Below are 18,772 nucleotides of genomic sequence, written 5' to 3' on the forward strand. Positions count from 1 at the left end.
TGGCTGCTTGTAGAGGTTGCTTGTAAGATTTCCAAGATATGCAAAGGAAATTATGAATGTAAATATTTGTGTCACATGCTCATCATTTTCACCTTTTTTTCCTAAATTTCAATACTCTGTGTGTAATTTTAATGGTTATAAATTGTGATTGGAAGTTTTAACAAACATCACAATACGTTACCAGCTTCTATGTTCAAAACTTTTTTATAATCGGAATCATGAGTTAGGTATCTTACACATTTCTTAGTAAATTATATTAGATTGCACCAAAATGTGGTTGTTTGAGATAATAACTTATAATTTACGCATTTAAATTGTATTGTGTTGGAATCTCTAGGATGCTGCTGGAACCAAACTAGCCCATTGAAGACATCATGGTAAATCTCTTGAGTACTACTCGAACCTGTGCCATGAACATGAGGTATGATACAATTACACATTTTCAATGTAGATGTAGCCATGATTAGAATCTATTATACTTCATATTGTTTAATGTAGATCTAATTTTCACTCAATTTTTTAAAATTATTCTCTTGTATTAAAATTGCCTTTCTTTACTGTGCGTTTCTCCAACATTGCCCGCTGAAGGAAAAATCTAAAGTTATAGTCTACAGAATAGGAGGAATTCGAAACATAAAATAGAGACACTATCCCTTCAATGCTTAAGCCACAAATTTAGGGATGGAGACATTCACGAAAACTACTTTGCTTGTGTTGGGAGTCTTACAAAATTAACATGTGCATGAGAAAACAAGAAGGAGCCCATACTATCATCAAAATTACACTGTACTGAGAAGTGGTGCATTGACAAGCACGAGTCCTATCAACCTACAGACTGAGTATTTTAAGAGCCAATTCTACGTAGGCACCAGCAGATCCAACGACAGCAGCTGCGGAACCATTTCCACCAGATCTTTCTGAATCCTACAGACCGAGTACTTTAAGAGCCAATTCTACGTAGGCACCAGTAGATCCAACAGCAGCAGATGCAGATCCATAGCCACCAGATCTTTTTGAATCCTCTTCTGTACAATTCCTCTCTTCTTTCCTGAATTTTTTTATTGCAATAAGAGTTTCCATAGTCAGAACTTGTTGAGTTAGAAAATTACTATGTTACACCAGGTTTCCGGGACAGGGGGACGTGTGGATGGGGAAACAGGTTTCCGGAACATTTTTTTTTTTTGGAGCAGGGGACGGCAGGGGACGGCAGTGGGAACAGCTATATAAAAAGTAGGAAAAATTTAAAATATACAAGGAAATTTTAAATATTCATATAAAAACATGACGCATGCTTATATAAATTATAGAACCTTAACATATAATGTTTGTGTTAAATAATTTAACTTCAGAGTTCACATGAGAGTGGAAATCAAACAAATTATCAAAACTGAAACATTAATTTTACGGTACAGCTAAGGGAAAGGATTCCGGAAGTTTCTGAGTTTCTAGGACGAGGGACGTGGGGACAGGGTCAATTTTTGTCGAAAATGCGTCCCCGGGTAACATAGGAAAATTATGGATGATATATGCAATTCAGGCAACAACCTTAAAATATGAGAAATATCCAGTGTCATGAGACATAAAATATGAGAAATTTTAGTGTTACGAGACTTAACAAGGACTTTTGGAGTGTCTCATATCAATCCAAGTTCAAGTTTAAAAAAAGTGTTATTGCTGAGTCTGAGTTTCAACATTATGGAACTAGTATCTAGTTTCAAAAGCTTTGACAAGGCTACACTAGAATTATAATTTATTATTTAAGCTCTTTGAATACAACTTCTTATGCTTTTAACAATTATATGAGAAAAGGAGAAGGAGCTCATACACCCATCAGCATTAGCCAATTGTAAATTTAGGTCCAAGTTGCATTTAGAACCACCTCTTCACAAGTGATTGTGCACTAAATCTCAGATTCTAATAGTCCTGGTGCTTCACCCCTGTGAGCATCACCTAGATACAATAAGTGCTAAGTATTCCATTTATTCTCATCAAAGATGGATTCATTTTGAATCACTACTCATGAAACATGGGTCAACGAGTTTGACTCAAAATCACACAGTTAAATCCTAGTAGCAATATCATAATTTGACTTGCTGTGGAAATTATCTCCTACTTATCAATTGATGAGCTTAAGGGGCTTTCTAATGAATGGTTCATAAGGCACAACACTTGGTGAAGGCTATGCAAATGGGGTTCCAAGCATTGGGTTTAACCATGGAGGAAACTCCGTAGTTAAGTGTGTTGAAGCTGGAGTAGTACTAGGATGGGTGACTTCCCAGGAAGGCCTGGTACTTCACCCCTGTGAGCATCACCTAAATCCAATTAGTGCTATGTGTTCCATTTATTTTCATGAGAGATGGATTCATGTTGAATCACTACTCACGAAACATGGGTCAACGAGTTTGACTCAAAATCACATAGTTAAATCTTGATAGCAATATCACAATTTGACTTGTTTTGGAAATTATCTCTTACTTATTAGTTGATGAGCTTAAGGGGCTTTCTAATGAATGGTTCATAAGACAACACTTGGTGAAGGTTTTGCAAATGGGGTTGCAAGCTTTGGGTTTAACCATGGGAATCTTCGTAGTTAAGCACACTCAGGCTAGAGTAGTACTAGGATGGGTGACCTCCTAGGAAGTCCCAGTGCTTCACCCCTGTGAGCATCACCTAGATCCAATGATTGCTAAGTGTTCCATTTATTTTCGTGAGAGATGGATTCACATTGAATCACTACTCATGAAACATGAGTCAACGAGTTTGACTTAAAATCACACAGTTAAATCCTGATAGCAATATCACAATTTGACTTGTTGTGGAAATTATCTCCTACTTATCAATTGTTGTGCTTAAGGGGCTTTCTAATTAATGGTTCATAAGGCACAACACTTGCTGAAGGTTTTTCAAATGGGGTTGCAAGCTTTGGGTTTAACCATGGAGGAAACTTTGTAGTTAAGCATGCTTAGGCTGGAGTAGTACTAGGATGAGTGACCTCCCAGGAGGTCCCAATGCTTCACCCCTATAAGCATCACCTAAATCTAATGAGTGCTAAGTGTTCCATTTATTCTCTTAGGAGATGGATTCATGTTGAATCACTACTCATTAAAAATGGGTCAACAAGTTTGATTCAAAATCACACAGTTAAATCTCGATAGCAATATCACAATTTGACTTGCTGTGGAAATTATCTCATACTTATCAATTGATGAGCTTAAGGGGATTTCTAATGGATTGTTCATAAGGCACAACACTTGGTGAAGGTTTTGCAAATGGGGTTGCAAGCATTGTGTTTAACCATGGAGGAAACTCCATAGTTAAGAACACTTAGGTTGGAGTAGTATTGGGATGCGTGACCTTCTGAGAAGTTTTGGTGCTTCACCCCTATGAGCATCACCTAGATCCAATGAGTGATAAGTGTTGCATTTATTCTCATGAGAGATGGATTCATGTTGAATCACTAACCATGAAACATGGGTCAACAAGTTTGACTCAAAATCAAATGGTTAAATCCTGATAGCAATATCACAATTTAACTTGTTGTGGAAATTATCTCATACTTATCAATTGATGAGCTTAAGGGGCTTTCCAATGAATGGTTCATAAGGCACAACGCTTGGTGAAGGTTTTGCAAATGGGATTGCAAGCTTTGGGTTTAACCATGGAGAAAACTCCATAGTTAAGCATGCTTAGACTGGAGTAGTACTAGGATGAGTGACCTCTCAAGAAGTCTCGGTGCTTCACCCCTGCGAGCATCACCTAAATCCAATGAGTGCTAAGTGTTCTATTTATTCTCATGAGAGATGGATTAATGTTGAATTACTACTCATGAAACATGGGTCAATGAGTTTGACTCAAAATCACATAGTTAAATCCTGATAGCAATATCCCAATTTGAATTGCTATTGAAATTATCTCCTACTTATCAATTGATGAGCTTAAGGGGTTTTCTAATGAATGGTTCATAAAGCACAACACTTTGTGAAGATTTTGCAAATGGGGTTGCAAGCTTTGGGTTTAACCATGGAGGAAACTCCGTAGTTAAGCACACTCAGGCTAGAGTAATACTAGGATGGATGACCTCCCAGGAAGTCTCGGTGCTTCACCCCTGTGAGCATCACCTAGATCCAATAAGTGCTAAGTGTTCCATTTATTTTCATAAGAGATGGATTCATGTTGAATCACTACTCATGAAACATGGGTCAATGAGTTTGACTCAAAATCACACAGTTAAATCCTAATAGCAATATCACAATTTGACTTGCTCTAGAAATTATCTCCTACATATCAATTTATGAGCATAAGGGGCTTTCTAATGAATGGTTCATAACGCACGACACTTGGTGAAGGTTTTGCAAATGGGGTTGCAAGCTTTGGGTTTAACCATGGAGGGGTATTGGGATGGGTGACATCCCAGGAAGTCCTGCTGCTTCACCCCTATGAGCATCACTTAGATCCAATGAGTGCTAAGTGTTCCATTTATTCTCATGAGAGATGGATTCATGTTGATATATTACTCATGAAACATGGGTCAATGAATTTGACTTAAAATCACACAGTTAAATCCTGATAGCAATATCATAATTTGACTTGCTGTGGAAATTATCTCCTACATATCAATTGTTGAGCTTAAGGGGCTTTCTAGTGAATGGTTCATAAGGCACAACACTTGGTGAAGGTTTTACAAATGTTGTTGCAAGCTTTGGGTTTAACCATGGAGAAAACTCCATAGTTAAGTGCACTTAGGCTGGAGTAGTACTAGGATGGATGACCTCCTGGGAAGTCCCGGTGCTTCACCCCTATGAGCATCACCTAGATCCAATGAGTGCTAAGTGTTCCATTTATTCTCATGAGAGATGGATTCATGTGGAATCACTACTTATGAAACATAGGTCAATGAGTTTGACTCAAAATCACACAATTAATTCCTGATAGCAATATCACAATTTGACTTGTTGTGGAAATTATGAATTTGATGATATGTTTATGTTGGAAATATATGGTAGGTAAGGTTACTAAGAGGAGAGGGGTGAAGCAGGAACTAATAAAAATTTATCTTTCTTCACCGATTAATTCTTTATATAATATTTTGATCTAATTGCATGCAGGAAAGAATGAAAGAAAATAAACATTCATAAGACTTTGACAGAAGATATGGTAACCCTGAAACCTTCCAATTAGAAAGTAATATTGGGGTGGGGATGATATCCACAAGCTTTAGTACTATAGTATAAAGTTAACTTGGTAAGGCTTACAATTGACCACTTCTGGTGGTCTGCCCTATTAGCTATATTTAGAATCAGATGCCTCACAAAGCATTGTGACATTTGACTCCTGATGAGGCTTGGACTCATGTCAAGCCTGATGTTTCTACTTTTCGCATTTTTGGTATTGAGGTTGGAGCATTTATTCCAGATGCTTGGTGGAAAGCCATGGAGAAGAAGAGCTTACCACTCATTTTTGTTGGCTACTATGAGGATGTGACAGTGTATAGGTTGTTTGATCTAGATTCCAAAGATGTCTTGTTTTGGCAAGATGTTCAGTTTGATGAGCATTATCCTCTATCTCTAGCTTCTTCCTCACCACCCTGTACTTCCTCTACTCCGCCACATTATGCATCCTCTGAGGGATATCTTGATATTGATCCCCCTTCACCACATCCACCAGATGTTCTGAGAGTGCCCAAGTGCGCTCGTGATACTGAAGATGCAACTAGACCTTTTGCAAGTGATCTTATAGATACTTGTCGCACTCATGCTCAGACTACTGGTAGTGGCCTTTTCAATCATGCCATTTTAGATGATCCTAAAAAAAATTCATAGTCGATAGGACACTTAGAGTGGGATAGGGCTATGGATGAGGATTAATCTTCTTTGATAAAGAACCACACATGGGATCTTTGTCCTCTTCTAGAAGGAAGAAAGTTTGATCGGTGTCATTGCATGTACTATACCAAGTATGTTGCAAATGGTTCTATTAATAGGTACAAGGAACGTCTTATTGCAAAGGGTTTTTCAGAGGTTGAGGGTATTGATTACTCTACAACATTTTCCCCTGTTGCCAAGATGAATTCTATTTGCCTTGTACTCTCTAACAGCTTCACAAGGATGGATAGTTTTTTAGATGGACATGAAGAGTTCTTTTTTACATGGAGACCTTCATGAGGAGATCTATGTGGAGTAGCCTCATGGTTTTGTGCAAGACTCTTCATTGGTATGCTAGCTTTGGAGGTCTTTATATGGTCTCAAACAGGCCCCTAGGGCTTGGTATGAGAAGATGGATTCCTTCTTACTTGCTTCACAGTTCACTCGATGTCATTCCAATCCTATATTTTACATTCAGCATCATGGGGCCAACTTATTGATACTTGTGCTTTATGTTGCTAACCTCATCATCATAGGAAGCTTAGTACCCATGATATAGAGTGTTCAACAAGCATTGATAGAGCAGTTTGAGATGACAGACCTTGGACTTCTTCACTATTTTTTGGGCCTACAGCTTGTTCAGTTGTTAGATGGGATAGTCATACAATAACAAAAGTATGCTCTTGATATGCTTCAGAGATTCAACATGCTTGATTGCAAGCCTGCTCCCATAGCTTTTCAATCAGGTGTTGTTTTATTTACCACTTTCTGTACTCCTATAGTGGATTCCACTCTATATAGACAACTTGTGGGTAGTTTGTTGTTCCTGACACACACATTTCCTAATATTTCCTTTGTGGTTGGTCTTGTCTCTTGATTATCCCATGATCCACATGAGAGTCATTAGCAAGCTTCCAAATGTATCTTGAGGTGTATTAGAGGTACAACATGTTATGGCATTCACTACAAATTAGGGGATCCTTACATTGTTGGTTTCACAGATTCATATTGGGCTGGTGATATTGATGATCGCAAGTTTACTTCTGGTTTTGTATTCTATCTTGGTTCTAGTCCTATCACATGGTCTTGCAAGAAGTAGCATGCTTACACATTATCATTTATAGAGGTAGAATAAATGGTAGCTGTATTGGCTATTCAAGAGGTTTTGTGGCTTCGACAGTTGATGACAGAGTTTGAATTTTCTCTTGATAGTCCCAACTTTCTGTGGTGTGACAATTAGAGTGTTATACACATTTCATGCAACCTAGTTGAGCATCAGCGGACCAAGCACATTGAGCTCCAAATGCACTTCATTAGGCATCTCATTCAAGATGACACCTTGAGCTTGGAGCACATTCCTACTACTGAGCAGGCTGTAGACATCTTCACTAAACCTTTTGCATCCTTGCACTATCTTCAACTGCGTTCTATTCTTGGGGTGAAGGAAGTTGTCCTTGGGGTCTCTCAGTGATGAATCCTTCCTTCCTTCTTTTTTTGCTTTCTTTTTTTGGAGTAGATTTTTTTCCACTAGGTTTTCTCTATTTCTCCATTTCATAGAGATTTAGTTGTGACTAGGTACCTCATTAGGCCTTGTTATCAGGACCCATGTTTGCTTTTAGCATTGCATTGCAGTTTCCTTGCTCTTTCTCCATTGTTTGTAGCTACATTGTTTCTCATCTTAAAGGGGGGTGTTAAGAGTAAAGCATTACTTTTATTTTATTTTTAAAATTTACTTTATTCCCTTCTTAAGATTTCATTTTATGCACCTTTTGCATTTTCATTTAATAATTAATTAGTAATTATTAAATAACATTTATCTTTAGGGTTACCCTTTCGGGTTTCAATCTCCTTTTATAAGGATAGATCGTTCATAATTATCTTGCATCTTTTTCATTTGTGAGAATACAATTTGCGTATTTTCAGAGCAAAACCCTTGCCTCCTCTCATCTTTGTCTTCTGTGATAGGTTTTTTACATGTAGGAATTCTTCAGGTTTTGTGGATTTGTATTGATCAAATCCTTCAAAAACATAATTGGACTCTGTGTTTCCTTCAAGCCACTCCTTTCTTTCTTGTTGTTTGTCTCTGTTGCAAGTTACTTTGAATGTCGAGAAATGACTAAACTGCAATCCACAAGTATTTCTCAATTGGGTATGTGCATAATTAATTTAAAGTCAACATTCCTTGTCCCTTTTTCCTATCTTCTATTAATTGCACTAGGTGGTGTTGAAGAAAGCAATGGAAATTCCACAAAGAAGCAAAAATTGGTGTGAACAGTTTATCGTAGCCTCTGTTTTTTTATTTTTCACATTAAAGGACTTGTGTTGTTTAGGGGAAGCTCAAAGGTGGTATCTCCAACTTTTTTTTTACCATATTTAAAAAAAAAATGTTTTGTGGTCATTTTTATATTTTCATACATAAGGTATTTTCTCATGGTTTTAGACATAGAAATTTTTGAGATGGATGTTGTTAAGGGGTTCTGTTAGCTCTTCCCCATCACAATCGACAAGTTTGTATGTACCTGTCCCAAAAGATTATGTAATTATGTAAGGACTGATCCAATTAGCTTCCCACTTTCCTTTCCTTTCTCGATCTGCCTAATTTTTAGGGTTCTCTTGGAGAACTAGACATTTTATTTGAAAGACACAACATTTCACTTTCTTGTTATAATGTCTAGACAAATTGTTCTGATACACTTTGAGGTGATTGTGGGTGGTGCATTGATGTTCCTCCAGGAATTCCAATAGTTCTAAATGGAAAACTCTATACTCTGCATCTATCATGACATCATGTAGGGTGACTCTTAAGGAGGGATTTGAAGTTCCAAAGGGATAATTTCTTCACTACCATAGACCAAAGAAAAGGAGGTTTCTATAGTAGGCATTCAAATGTTTCTCCTATAGGCCCAAAGTGCAAAATTTAACTTTAAATGCTCATCCCAACTAGTGGTGTTGACAATTCTTTTGAGGATTTTGATGATATTTTTCTTGTTGGCTTTTTCTTGGCCATTTCCTTGGGGATAATAAATTGAAGAGGAATGGTGAATGATATCAAACTTTTCACATACCTCATCAATTTTTATTTTTATTTTGAAGTACAAAGCATTATCAGTTAGGATGGCATAGTGTATGTTGAGCTAACAAATGATGTGGTTAAGGATGACCAAAGAAATTTGTTTTCCAGTGGCATCTATGAGTGGCACTACCTCCATCCATTTGGTGAGGTAATATGTTGCTGTAAGAATCCATTTATGACCACTAGAGAAATGTGAATGAACCATTCCTATTAAATAAAAACCCCATTGATAGAAAGGTCATGGTGTGGCCAATGGGTTGAGTTCTTGAGCTAGTGCATGAATAAGGTTATCATGAATCTAACACTTCTTACAAGTTTTGATAGAATCAATAGAATCCTTTTCGAGGGTGAGCTAGAAATAACCCATTCTAAGAACTTCTTCAGCTAGAGTGAAGCAACTAGAATGTGACCCATAAATACTCGCATGGAACTCTTGTAGAGAAGCTCTAGACTCATCATATTTTAGACATCTAAAGAATCTTCCATCTAGACCTTTTTGATATAGTATGTCAGCCACCAACGTGTAATGCGAGGCTTGTCGAATAAAGTTTTGGTTTTGGTTTCAGGAAAGATTAGTAGGAATAAGGTTATCTTGCAAGTAGGCATAAATGGGATCATACCAAGGGGAGTTTGGAGTGTCTAGGAAGAAAATTATGTGGGATTTTGGTTGAGTAAATGCAAGTTGAACCACCTTCTCTACTAAAAATTCATAGGATTCATATTGATTAGGTAACTAGAGAAAAGAGGCCAAGGTAATCATAGCATCAGCCACCATATTATTATCTCTAGGAATCTTCGCAAAGGTAATATGAACAAATAATTCTTTGAGTGTGTTGACCAAATGTTTGTAAGCTAGGAATTTTTCATCTTTAGTCTGATATGTGTTATTAACCTAATTGGTGACCAACTAAGATTCTCCACAGACCTCTATTTCCATTAATTTCCATTCCAGTGCTAATTTGAGACTAAGAACTAATGCTTCATATTTTTCCATGTTATTAGTACATGGGAACAATAGTTTGTACTTGAATTTGCTTTGGTGATACTGAGCGATGTGATGAATAATATACCCACACCTGAGCTATGATGTGCATAAGAACCATCAAAATGAAACTTCCATGTGACCGACCCTATATAAAGAATATGTACATCTGGAAAATCTGCTAAGATAGGATTCAAGCTTTCTAAGAGTGCATTTTCTAACTAATCTACAATGGTTGGTCCTTTGATGGCCTTCCTATTAACATACTCTATGCCAAACTCACTCAAGATTATTATACACTTGGCTAGCCTTCCTGTTAATGTTGTTTTACTCAGAAGATACTTTAGAGGGTTTATTTTAGCTATGTGCTTTACTTTATGGGTTAAGAGGTAATGGCATAGTGTTTGGGAAGAAAAAACTACTGATAAACATGCCTTCACAATGAAATTATAATTGAGCTCATAATTAACCAAAGTTCGACTAATGTAGAAGATGGCCCACTAATGCAGGGGACTCCCCTTAATACCATAAACTCATAATTGAAACAAAGAAACAACAACAAATGCAAGAACAAAATATGAACTTCTTATTTGCACCGCAAATGTCTAATTATAGAATTCATAAGTACAATATGCTAACCCACATGGGTGCTTTCATTACAATAATCTGCAAGAGAAGTTGTGAACTATCACCTAGAGTTGTCCTAGACAATGTTTGGGCCTTTCTTAAATAGGTAGTTTTATATCGCTCGAGAAGGTTCTAGATGCTCAAACTTAATACCTAGGACTGATAGACCCTAACAAAACATGTAAAGTTGGCCAAATACATCTTTGACAATTATTTTAGACGTTTAAGGTAGTCCAACTTTGGAAGGCCATAAATCACGAACCATTGCTCTAATTGGCTATTATAACCACTTTTTGAAAATGCTAGCTCCTAATCTACAGGCTCAAAACTATGCTAGCGCCCTTCCATTGAGTTTTTGGACCTCATTTGGGCACTCTAAGGCCTCCAACAGTGAGCTTGAAGATATTTCTACAAATTGTTCCACCGAAAATCTGCAATAACTTTTCTGATACTTAAGTTGGAGCAATGAGATTTTTATGGTAGGCTTATATCTCTAAAATGAACCTTCCTATAGAAAATAAGAACATTTTGAGCTCATATGAAAAACTTATTAAAAATATCAAGTTCCCATAAATAGTAACTACCATGTCTACTAGTCCTTATTAAAATAGAAAAGACTGAAAATAAAATATTTTTGGGTGATGCAAGATTGCCCTTACACCTAGGATGCTCCTGCATCAGACACCCAAGGTAATTTGAGAAGTGACCCTATCACATCTTAGGTATTCAGAGGAAAACCAAGATAGTTAACCTCCTTGTTTGCTAGCCATGATGAATCCTCAACTGGTCTCCCTTTCCATTTGACCAGTATTCCTCATAAGTTCTGTTTCAGGTACTTTTTCCAACATTATTGTCTAGTATCTCCTCAATCTCCTTTGTAGCTGAACTAGCTGTTGGAATGTTCCATTATGCTTTTGCAACTTCATCTCCATCACCTCCTTCATAATACTCTATCAAATTTGAAATGTTAAATACTAGTGAAATATTATATTCAGCAGGCAACTCCACTTCATATGCATTTCCAGGATCATGCCTCTTCACTATCTTGCATGGTCCAAACTTCTTTATCTTCAACTTATTATATGTACCCACTAGAAAATGCTCATTTCTCAAATGAACCATGACTTCATCTCCAATCTAAAATTCCTTATATCTCCTTTTTCACATCTTTCTTAGCCTTATACTGTGTATTCATCTTTATGATATGCTTTGTCACCTCCTTATGGACATTCTTCAAATGTTCAACAAAATCTTCTAATTCAACACTACTTATCTCTCCTTTATCCAACTGCTTTAATTTAGAAGCATTTCTAAGGCTACTCCCATATACAATCTGGAATGGTGATTTACCAGAACTCTTCTTCACAGAATTATTATATGCAAATTCTTCTTGTGAAAAAATCATATCCCATCCTTTTGGTTTATCTCCAACCAAGCATCTTAGGAAGTTTTTCAAACTATGATTCACAACTTCTATCTATCCATTAGTTTGTGGATGATGTAATGACTAAACTTCAAATCTATCTTTAACTTCTTCCATAATGTACACCAAAAATACCCAACAAATTTAGTATCTCAATCTAAAACTATACTCTTTGGCAAACCATGTAATCTCACCACTTCTTTGAAAAATAACTCTACTACATGAACAACATCACTAGTCTTCTTGCAAAGAATAAAATGTGTCATCTTTGAAAACATATCAACCACCACAAAAATAGAATCATGCCCGTAATCCAAAAACAAAGTCCATTATGATATCCTCCCATGGCTTCTCTGGTATAGGTAATAGTTGATACAACCTTGTATTTTGCTTCACTCCTTTCGCCATCTGACATACTCTTCAACTTTGTATAAATTTCATATCATCTTGCTACAACTGTGGCCAGTAATAATTTTCAACAACCAAAGATATGGTTTTATCTCTTCCAAAATGTCCAGCCAATCCTCCACTATGCTTCTTCTTGATGAGATTCTCTCTCATTTAACTTCTGCGAATGCATAATTGGCTTCCTTTAAATAACATATTATCCTGGATCATGAAATCCAACCACTTTGTCCTATCAAGTCTAACAAGTTCTGTACAAGCCTTCCGCACTTCACCAAAATCAGGATCATCTGGATATAATGTATTGAGTTCCTTGAAACCAACCACCTCTATTTACATTTCTATTAGAAAAAGTTGTCGTCTACTAAGAGAATCTACAACTTTGTTAGACTTCCCACTTTTGCATTTCAAAATAAATGTATAACTTTGCAAAAACTCAACCCACTTTAAATGCCTTTGGTTCAATTTTCCTTGACTATTCAAATTGCAAAGCTTGATGATCAGTTTACAAAACAAACTCCTTAGGAAGAAGATAGTGTCTCCACTTCTTCAATGCTTGAGCTATAGCATAAAATTCTTGATCATAGACATAATATTTTCTTTTTGCATCATTCAACTTCTCACTGAAATAAGTAATAGGGCTACCTTCTTGGCTCAAAACAACTCCTATTGCAATACCACTAGCATCACAGTCTACTTGAAACACCTTGTTAAAATCAGGAAGTGCTAAAAAAGGTTGCTTAGTAAATTTCTATTTCAACATATTAAAACTCTTATCTACTCCTATAGTCCACTTAAACTCTTTCCTATCCCCTCTCATTGTTTAAGGCAAGGGTCCACAAATACTGCTAAATCTTCTTATGAACTTTCTATAAATTTTAGCCAGTCTATGAAAAGATCTTACCTTTTTTGCATTCCTTAGAGTAGGCCATTCAAGGATAGCCTTCACTTTTTTTAAGTCTATTTTTAGACCTTCTTCAGAGACTGCAAATCCTAGGTACACCAACTCTTTCTTTACAAAGCTGCACTTCTTTAGGTTTATCAAAAACTTTTCTTCCCTCATCTTTTCAAACACCTTGTGAATATGAATCAAATGATCCTCCAATGTCTTACTAAAGATCAATATATCATCTAGGTAAACAATGACAAATGTACCCAAAAACCCCTTCAATACCTCATTCATGAGCCTCATGAAAGTGCTTGGTGCATCGGTTAACCCAAAAGGCATGACTAACCACTCATATAGTCCTTCCCTTGTCTTGAAAGTAGTCTTCCACTCATCACCTTCTCTGATATGAATCTAATGGTATCCACTCTTCAAATCTATTTTCGTGAAATACTTAGCTCCACTCAAACAATCCATGATATCATCCATCCTTGGCAATGGAAATCTATACTTGATTGTGATCTTGTTGATAGCATGAGAACCCATACACATCCTCCATTCTCCATGTTTCTTTGGTGCTAATATTGTCGATACAATACATGGACTCAGACTCTCTTGAATCAACCCCTTTTGCAACAACTCATGAACTTCCTTGTTCAACTCTTCACTTTCTTCTAGTGTCATTCTGTGTGTTGCTTTATTTGGAAAACTGGCTCTTGGAACCAAATCCATCTAGTGACTAATCTTCCTCACTGAGGGCAATTCTTTAGGTACATTATCTGATACTATATCAAAAAACTCTCTCAACATATTTGCAACTTTTGTAGGTACCTCCTCTACTTCTTCTTGACTATCCTTAGGAATTATAGAAAAACACATATGTTCATGCTTCATACCTTTAAGAAACTCTTTTACATCAACAAAATATATTCTGGCAGCAGAATATACCTTTTCTTCTTTATCCTTCAATGGCTTCAGCTTATGTTTCACTCCATCCTTAGTTAGAGTGTAGGCATTTGCTCGCCCATCATGTGCAACATGGTTGTCAAACTTCCATGGCCTACTCAACAACATATGACATATGTCCATAGGTATGATATCACATAGTACCTCATCCTGGTAGCTTCTAGTCTTGAACTTCACTGAGCACTACTCATTGACCATGAACTTGTGGTCATTTTGCACCCAAGCAATATAGTATGGATGCAAGTGTTTCTACCTCTTCAGCTTCAACTTGGTGACCATCATTTTTTACACTAGATTGTTAGTACTTCCACCATCAATGATCACGTCACAACACTTATCTTCACATCTGCACCTTGTGTGAAACAAGCTCCTTCTTTGCTCAGGTTCATTCTCACCACTTAGCACAACTATTCGGTTAACTAGGACTTATCCTCTTTCAGTATCTTTAGAATGTGAGGATTTGGCATCTTCATCAACACATGCAACTCTCTCCTAACCTTCTATTCTTTGATCTATCCTTCCTTGGCATTGGGTACATTCAAATGCTCTATGCCCTTCTTTTCCATAGTGAAAACATTTTCCATGGAAGCCTCCTCTTCCAGATCCTTGTCCTCTACGTCTTCCTCTCTGATCTCTATTGTTCTGATCATGGAAATGATTGAAATTGTTTCCCCTCTGGTTCTAATTGCTACTTCTAGCCTCATCCTTGTTCTTTTGATCATCATTATGACCAACATAAGACCATCCACCAGATCTTCCACCACAACCTCTTCCACTATTCTTATTGTCAAACTTCTTGCTTAGTTTCTCCTCAACTCTTAGGGTAAACTGGTATGAATCCTCAATACTGCTCATTCGAACAAGACTTAGCTCGTCTTGAATGCTTGGCCTTAACCCATTAAGATAATGGGTGACTTTCTTCTTATCAGCTTCTACATGGCCAATTCTAATGAGAACTCGATAGAAGTCTTTGGTATACTCTTGAACAGATTTTTTTGCTTGCTTCATTCCTTGCATCTTCTTCAACAGATCAAGCTCATAATCCATAGGAATAAATTATTGCTTCTTTTAGCTATCATTCGATTCCATCTAGTGATTTTGTCCTTTCTCTTACTATTTCGCTCGAACTGAACCTCTTGCCACTAGATCTTTGCATGTCCCTTTAGTTTTTCCTTCACAAACTTGACCCTATCCAAATCCTCAATATCTTCATACTCAAAGTACTCCTCTAATTCATTGATCCAATCAATCAACTCTTCTAGGTTAAGATTTTTTGAAAATGCGAAAACCTCAGACTTAGCTATTTTTCCAATCTTGGAGATGGCCCTAAAAAGCCTCTCTTCCTCTAGATATAGAATTGCTTCTACTTCGGCATTTTCTTCTACTTTTTCCTCATCCTCGCTTTCATCTCTTATAGGAAGATTTATTCCTCTTTGCATTTGTTCTTCCAATGCTTGCATTTTCCTTTGGAGGGCTCAAAAACCCTTAGGTGTAACACCTATAGCTCTTTCGCTACGCTCTCTTTGTGGAGGTATTTTTGTGCTTCTATTGAAACCCTTGTGCAAACTACCTCACAATTGGCGATCTGTCTACACACTCAACCCAAACCACAGTCCTAGTGTGAACTGCCTCACAATCGGTGATCTATCCACGTACTCAAGAACTCTAGCTCTAATACCACTTGATGTAGGTGACTCCTCTTAATACCATAAACTTATAACAGAAACAAAGAAACAACAAAAAATGTGAGAACAAAATATGGACTTCTTATTTGCACCAAAAATGCAAAAGTACAAAATTCATACATACAATATGCTAACCCACATGGGCACCTTCATTACAATAATTTGCAAGACAAGCTACAAACTATCACTCAGAGCTGTCTTAGACAATATTTAGACATTTGTTAAATAGGCAATTTTATGCCACCCAAGAAGGTTCTAGATGTTCAAACTTAATACTTAGGGCCAATAGATCCGAACAAAACATATAAAGTTGGCCAAATACATCTTTGACAATTATTTTAGAAGTTTTGGGTAACCCAACATCGAAAGGCCATAACTCATGAATCGTTGCTCTGATTAGCTATTATAACCACTTTTCATAAATGCCAGCTCATGATCTACATGCTCAAAATTTCTTTAGCACCTTCTATTGAGGTTTCGAACCTCATCTAGGCACTCTAAGGCCTCCAATGGTGAGCTTGAAGATTTTTTTGCAAATTATTCCACCAAAAATCTGTAATAACTTCTTTGATACTTAAGCTAGAGCAATGAGATTTTTATGGTATGCTTATATCTCTAAAATTAACCTTCCTATATAAAATGAGAACATTTCATTCTCATATGACAAACTTACTAAAAATAGCAAGTTCCCATAAATAGTAACCACCCTGTCTATTAGTCCTTATTAAAATAGAAAAGACTGAAAATAAAATATTTTTAGGTGATGCAAGATTGTCCTTACACCCAGGATGCTCTTGCATCACACATTCCTTTCCTTGGTCATTTTTTTGTGCCAATAGGGCTCCTATTAACTTCTCTATGAGGGACATATACAACAACAAAGCTTTGTGTTGAGTAGGAGGCACCAAGTTAGGTGGATTCATTATTTAGTTATTAAGGAGGTCAAAATTTGCTTGACATTGACTGTCCCATTTGAAAACTACATTTTTGTGGAGGAGGATGGTGAAGGGAAGACATTTCTTTATAAAGTGAGATACAAATCTTCAAAAAGACTGAAGTCTTCCTTGGAGGGAACCTAGATGGCTCAAGTTCTTAGGAGGCTTCATGTCAACAATAGTTTTTTCTTTTTTTGGATCTACCTCTACCCCTTTGGTAGAGACAGTATAGCCCAGAAGTTTTCCAGATTGCACCCCAAAATCATACTTCTTAAGATTCAATCAAACTTTGAAAGCTTCTAGATGGGTGAATATTTTGTCTACAATTTGATGATGATCTTAGCGGGTATGAGATATTGTTAGAATGTTATCTACATAATCCTCCATAAATGTATGCATCATGTCATGAAATATTTTTTTAATAGCTTGTTAATATGTGGCACCTACATTCTTGAGACCGAAGGGCATGATATTCCAATAGAATGTTCTTTATGCACAAGTGAAGGTTGTTTTCTCTTGATCTTTGGGTGCTATCTATATTTATTTATAACTTGAGAAGCTATCAATGAGGGAGAAAAAAAAATATCTTGTCGTCAAGTCGATAATGACATCAATTCTTTGTAAGGGATATTCATCTTTGGGACATGCCTTATTGACATCACAAAAAATAATACACATTCATATGCTACTATACTTCTTTGAAATAGACACAACGTTTGAAATCCATGAAGCATATGCCAATGACCTTATAAAGTTAGTGTGGAGTAATTTCTCCAACTCTAATTTGACTAATAGTGTTATATGAGGATGTATCTTTCTAAGATTTTGTTTGACCAATTTAACTTCTAGGGCAATATTAAGATGATGGAGTATCATATTAGGATCTAAATCTAGCATGTCTACATAGGACCATGCAAATTTGATTTTCCTTTCCTTCTTCCATCTGATGTTAATGACTAAGCTAGGTGAATAATCTTGGGTTATGTCTCTGTCCCAATGTTGACTTTCTCTTTTGGCTAGACTAGAATAGATGGCCTTAGAATATTTAGTTAAAGTATCAATTATTTGATCATTGGGTGTCATAGTTGGGTTTTCCCCCAAAAATACATCACTTCTATTTTCTTCTATTTTTTCATCGAGACCTGCCACAATTTGGTTTGGGCAACTAGATCTATGATATGCTTGATCCTTTTTTGTGTGACTAAGATAATTGATACTTGACCTATTCATAGGTGCTTCACTTGGTTCTAGTCTTGGAGATTGTTCAACCACATTGAGGTATATATGAAGATGTCTTAGTCAGTGTCAAAATTAGGGATGTCATGAGGCTCAGTCGTGTCCCAACTTATAAGCATAGGATAGGTCAAGGGTAATGACTCAAGGTATAGATATGGTGTGGATGGATTCAAAGACACGACCTTTTTTGATGTCTCACACATTGTATCAAGTAATTTTATGATGTGTACTTCATTTAAACTATATAGGAAACTAGGGTCTTCAAGTTGATCACTATCCTCATTTTCATGTTTTGCTAGAAAGAAATCCAGAAATAGGGTTTGGAATTGGAACACACCATTATGTTCATTATCTTCATGTGATAGAAGATAACATGGTTGTTCCACACTTGTTTCTAAATCATTATGGTGTAAAGTGACTCTTTGTAGTGAAGTGGAGTTTGAGCTAGAAGCAGATTCATTTTCTGTGGTAGTGCTTTGTGTTGAAATGTGAATCACATCACATTCTTTTCATGAGTAGATTCTTTAGATAAGCAATCAAGTTACCACTTGGTGGAATCATCAGCATCCTCATTATCAGTGGCATCCATGAATGGTCCTTCTGCAAGGTGGAGATTAGGGAAGGATAGGTTTACATTCTTTGGATTGGATACCCTCACTAGTACATTATAGGTCAAATTTTAACCTAAATTTT

At 36.5% G+C, this 18,772-nt stretch overlaps 1 protein-coding gene across 1 annotated transcript in view; it reads left to right on the forward strand.

Annotated features, from left to right (window-relative positions):
- Positions 1–1,110: 1,110 nt before the first annotated feature.
- LOC149564825 (protein neprosin-like) overlaps positions 1,111–18,772 on the forward strand; it is a 164,227-nt gene continuing 146,565 nt past the window's right edge. The window contains exons 1-2 of the mRNA XM_089816231.1: positions 1,111–1,209; positions 1,413–1,499. Coding sequence (XP_089672357.1) covers positions 1,111–1,209; positions 1,413–1,499 — 186 coding nt within the window. The remainder of the gene's footprint in view (positions 1,210–1,412; positions 1,500–18,772) is intronic.

Source organism: Cupressus sempervirens, chromosome 3 (assembly GCF_028749045.1).
Source record: "Cupressus sempervirens isolate cs-2001-9-10 chromosome 3, ASM2874904v1, whole genome shotgun sequence".
NCBI lineage: Eukaryota > Viridiplantae > Streptophyta > Pinopsida > Cupressales > Cupressaceae > Cupressus > Cupressus sempervirens.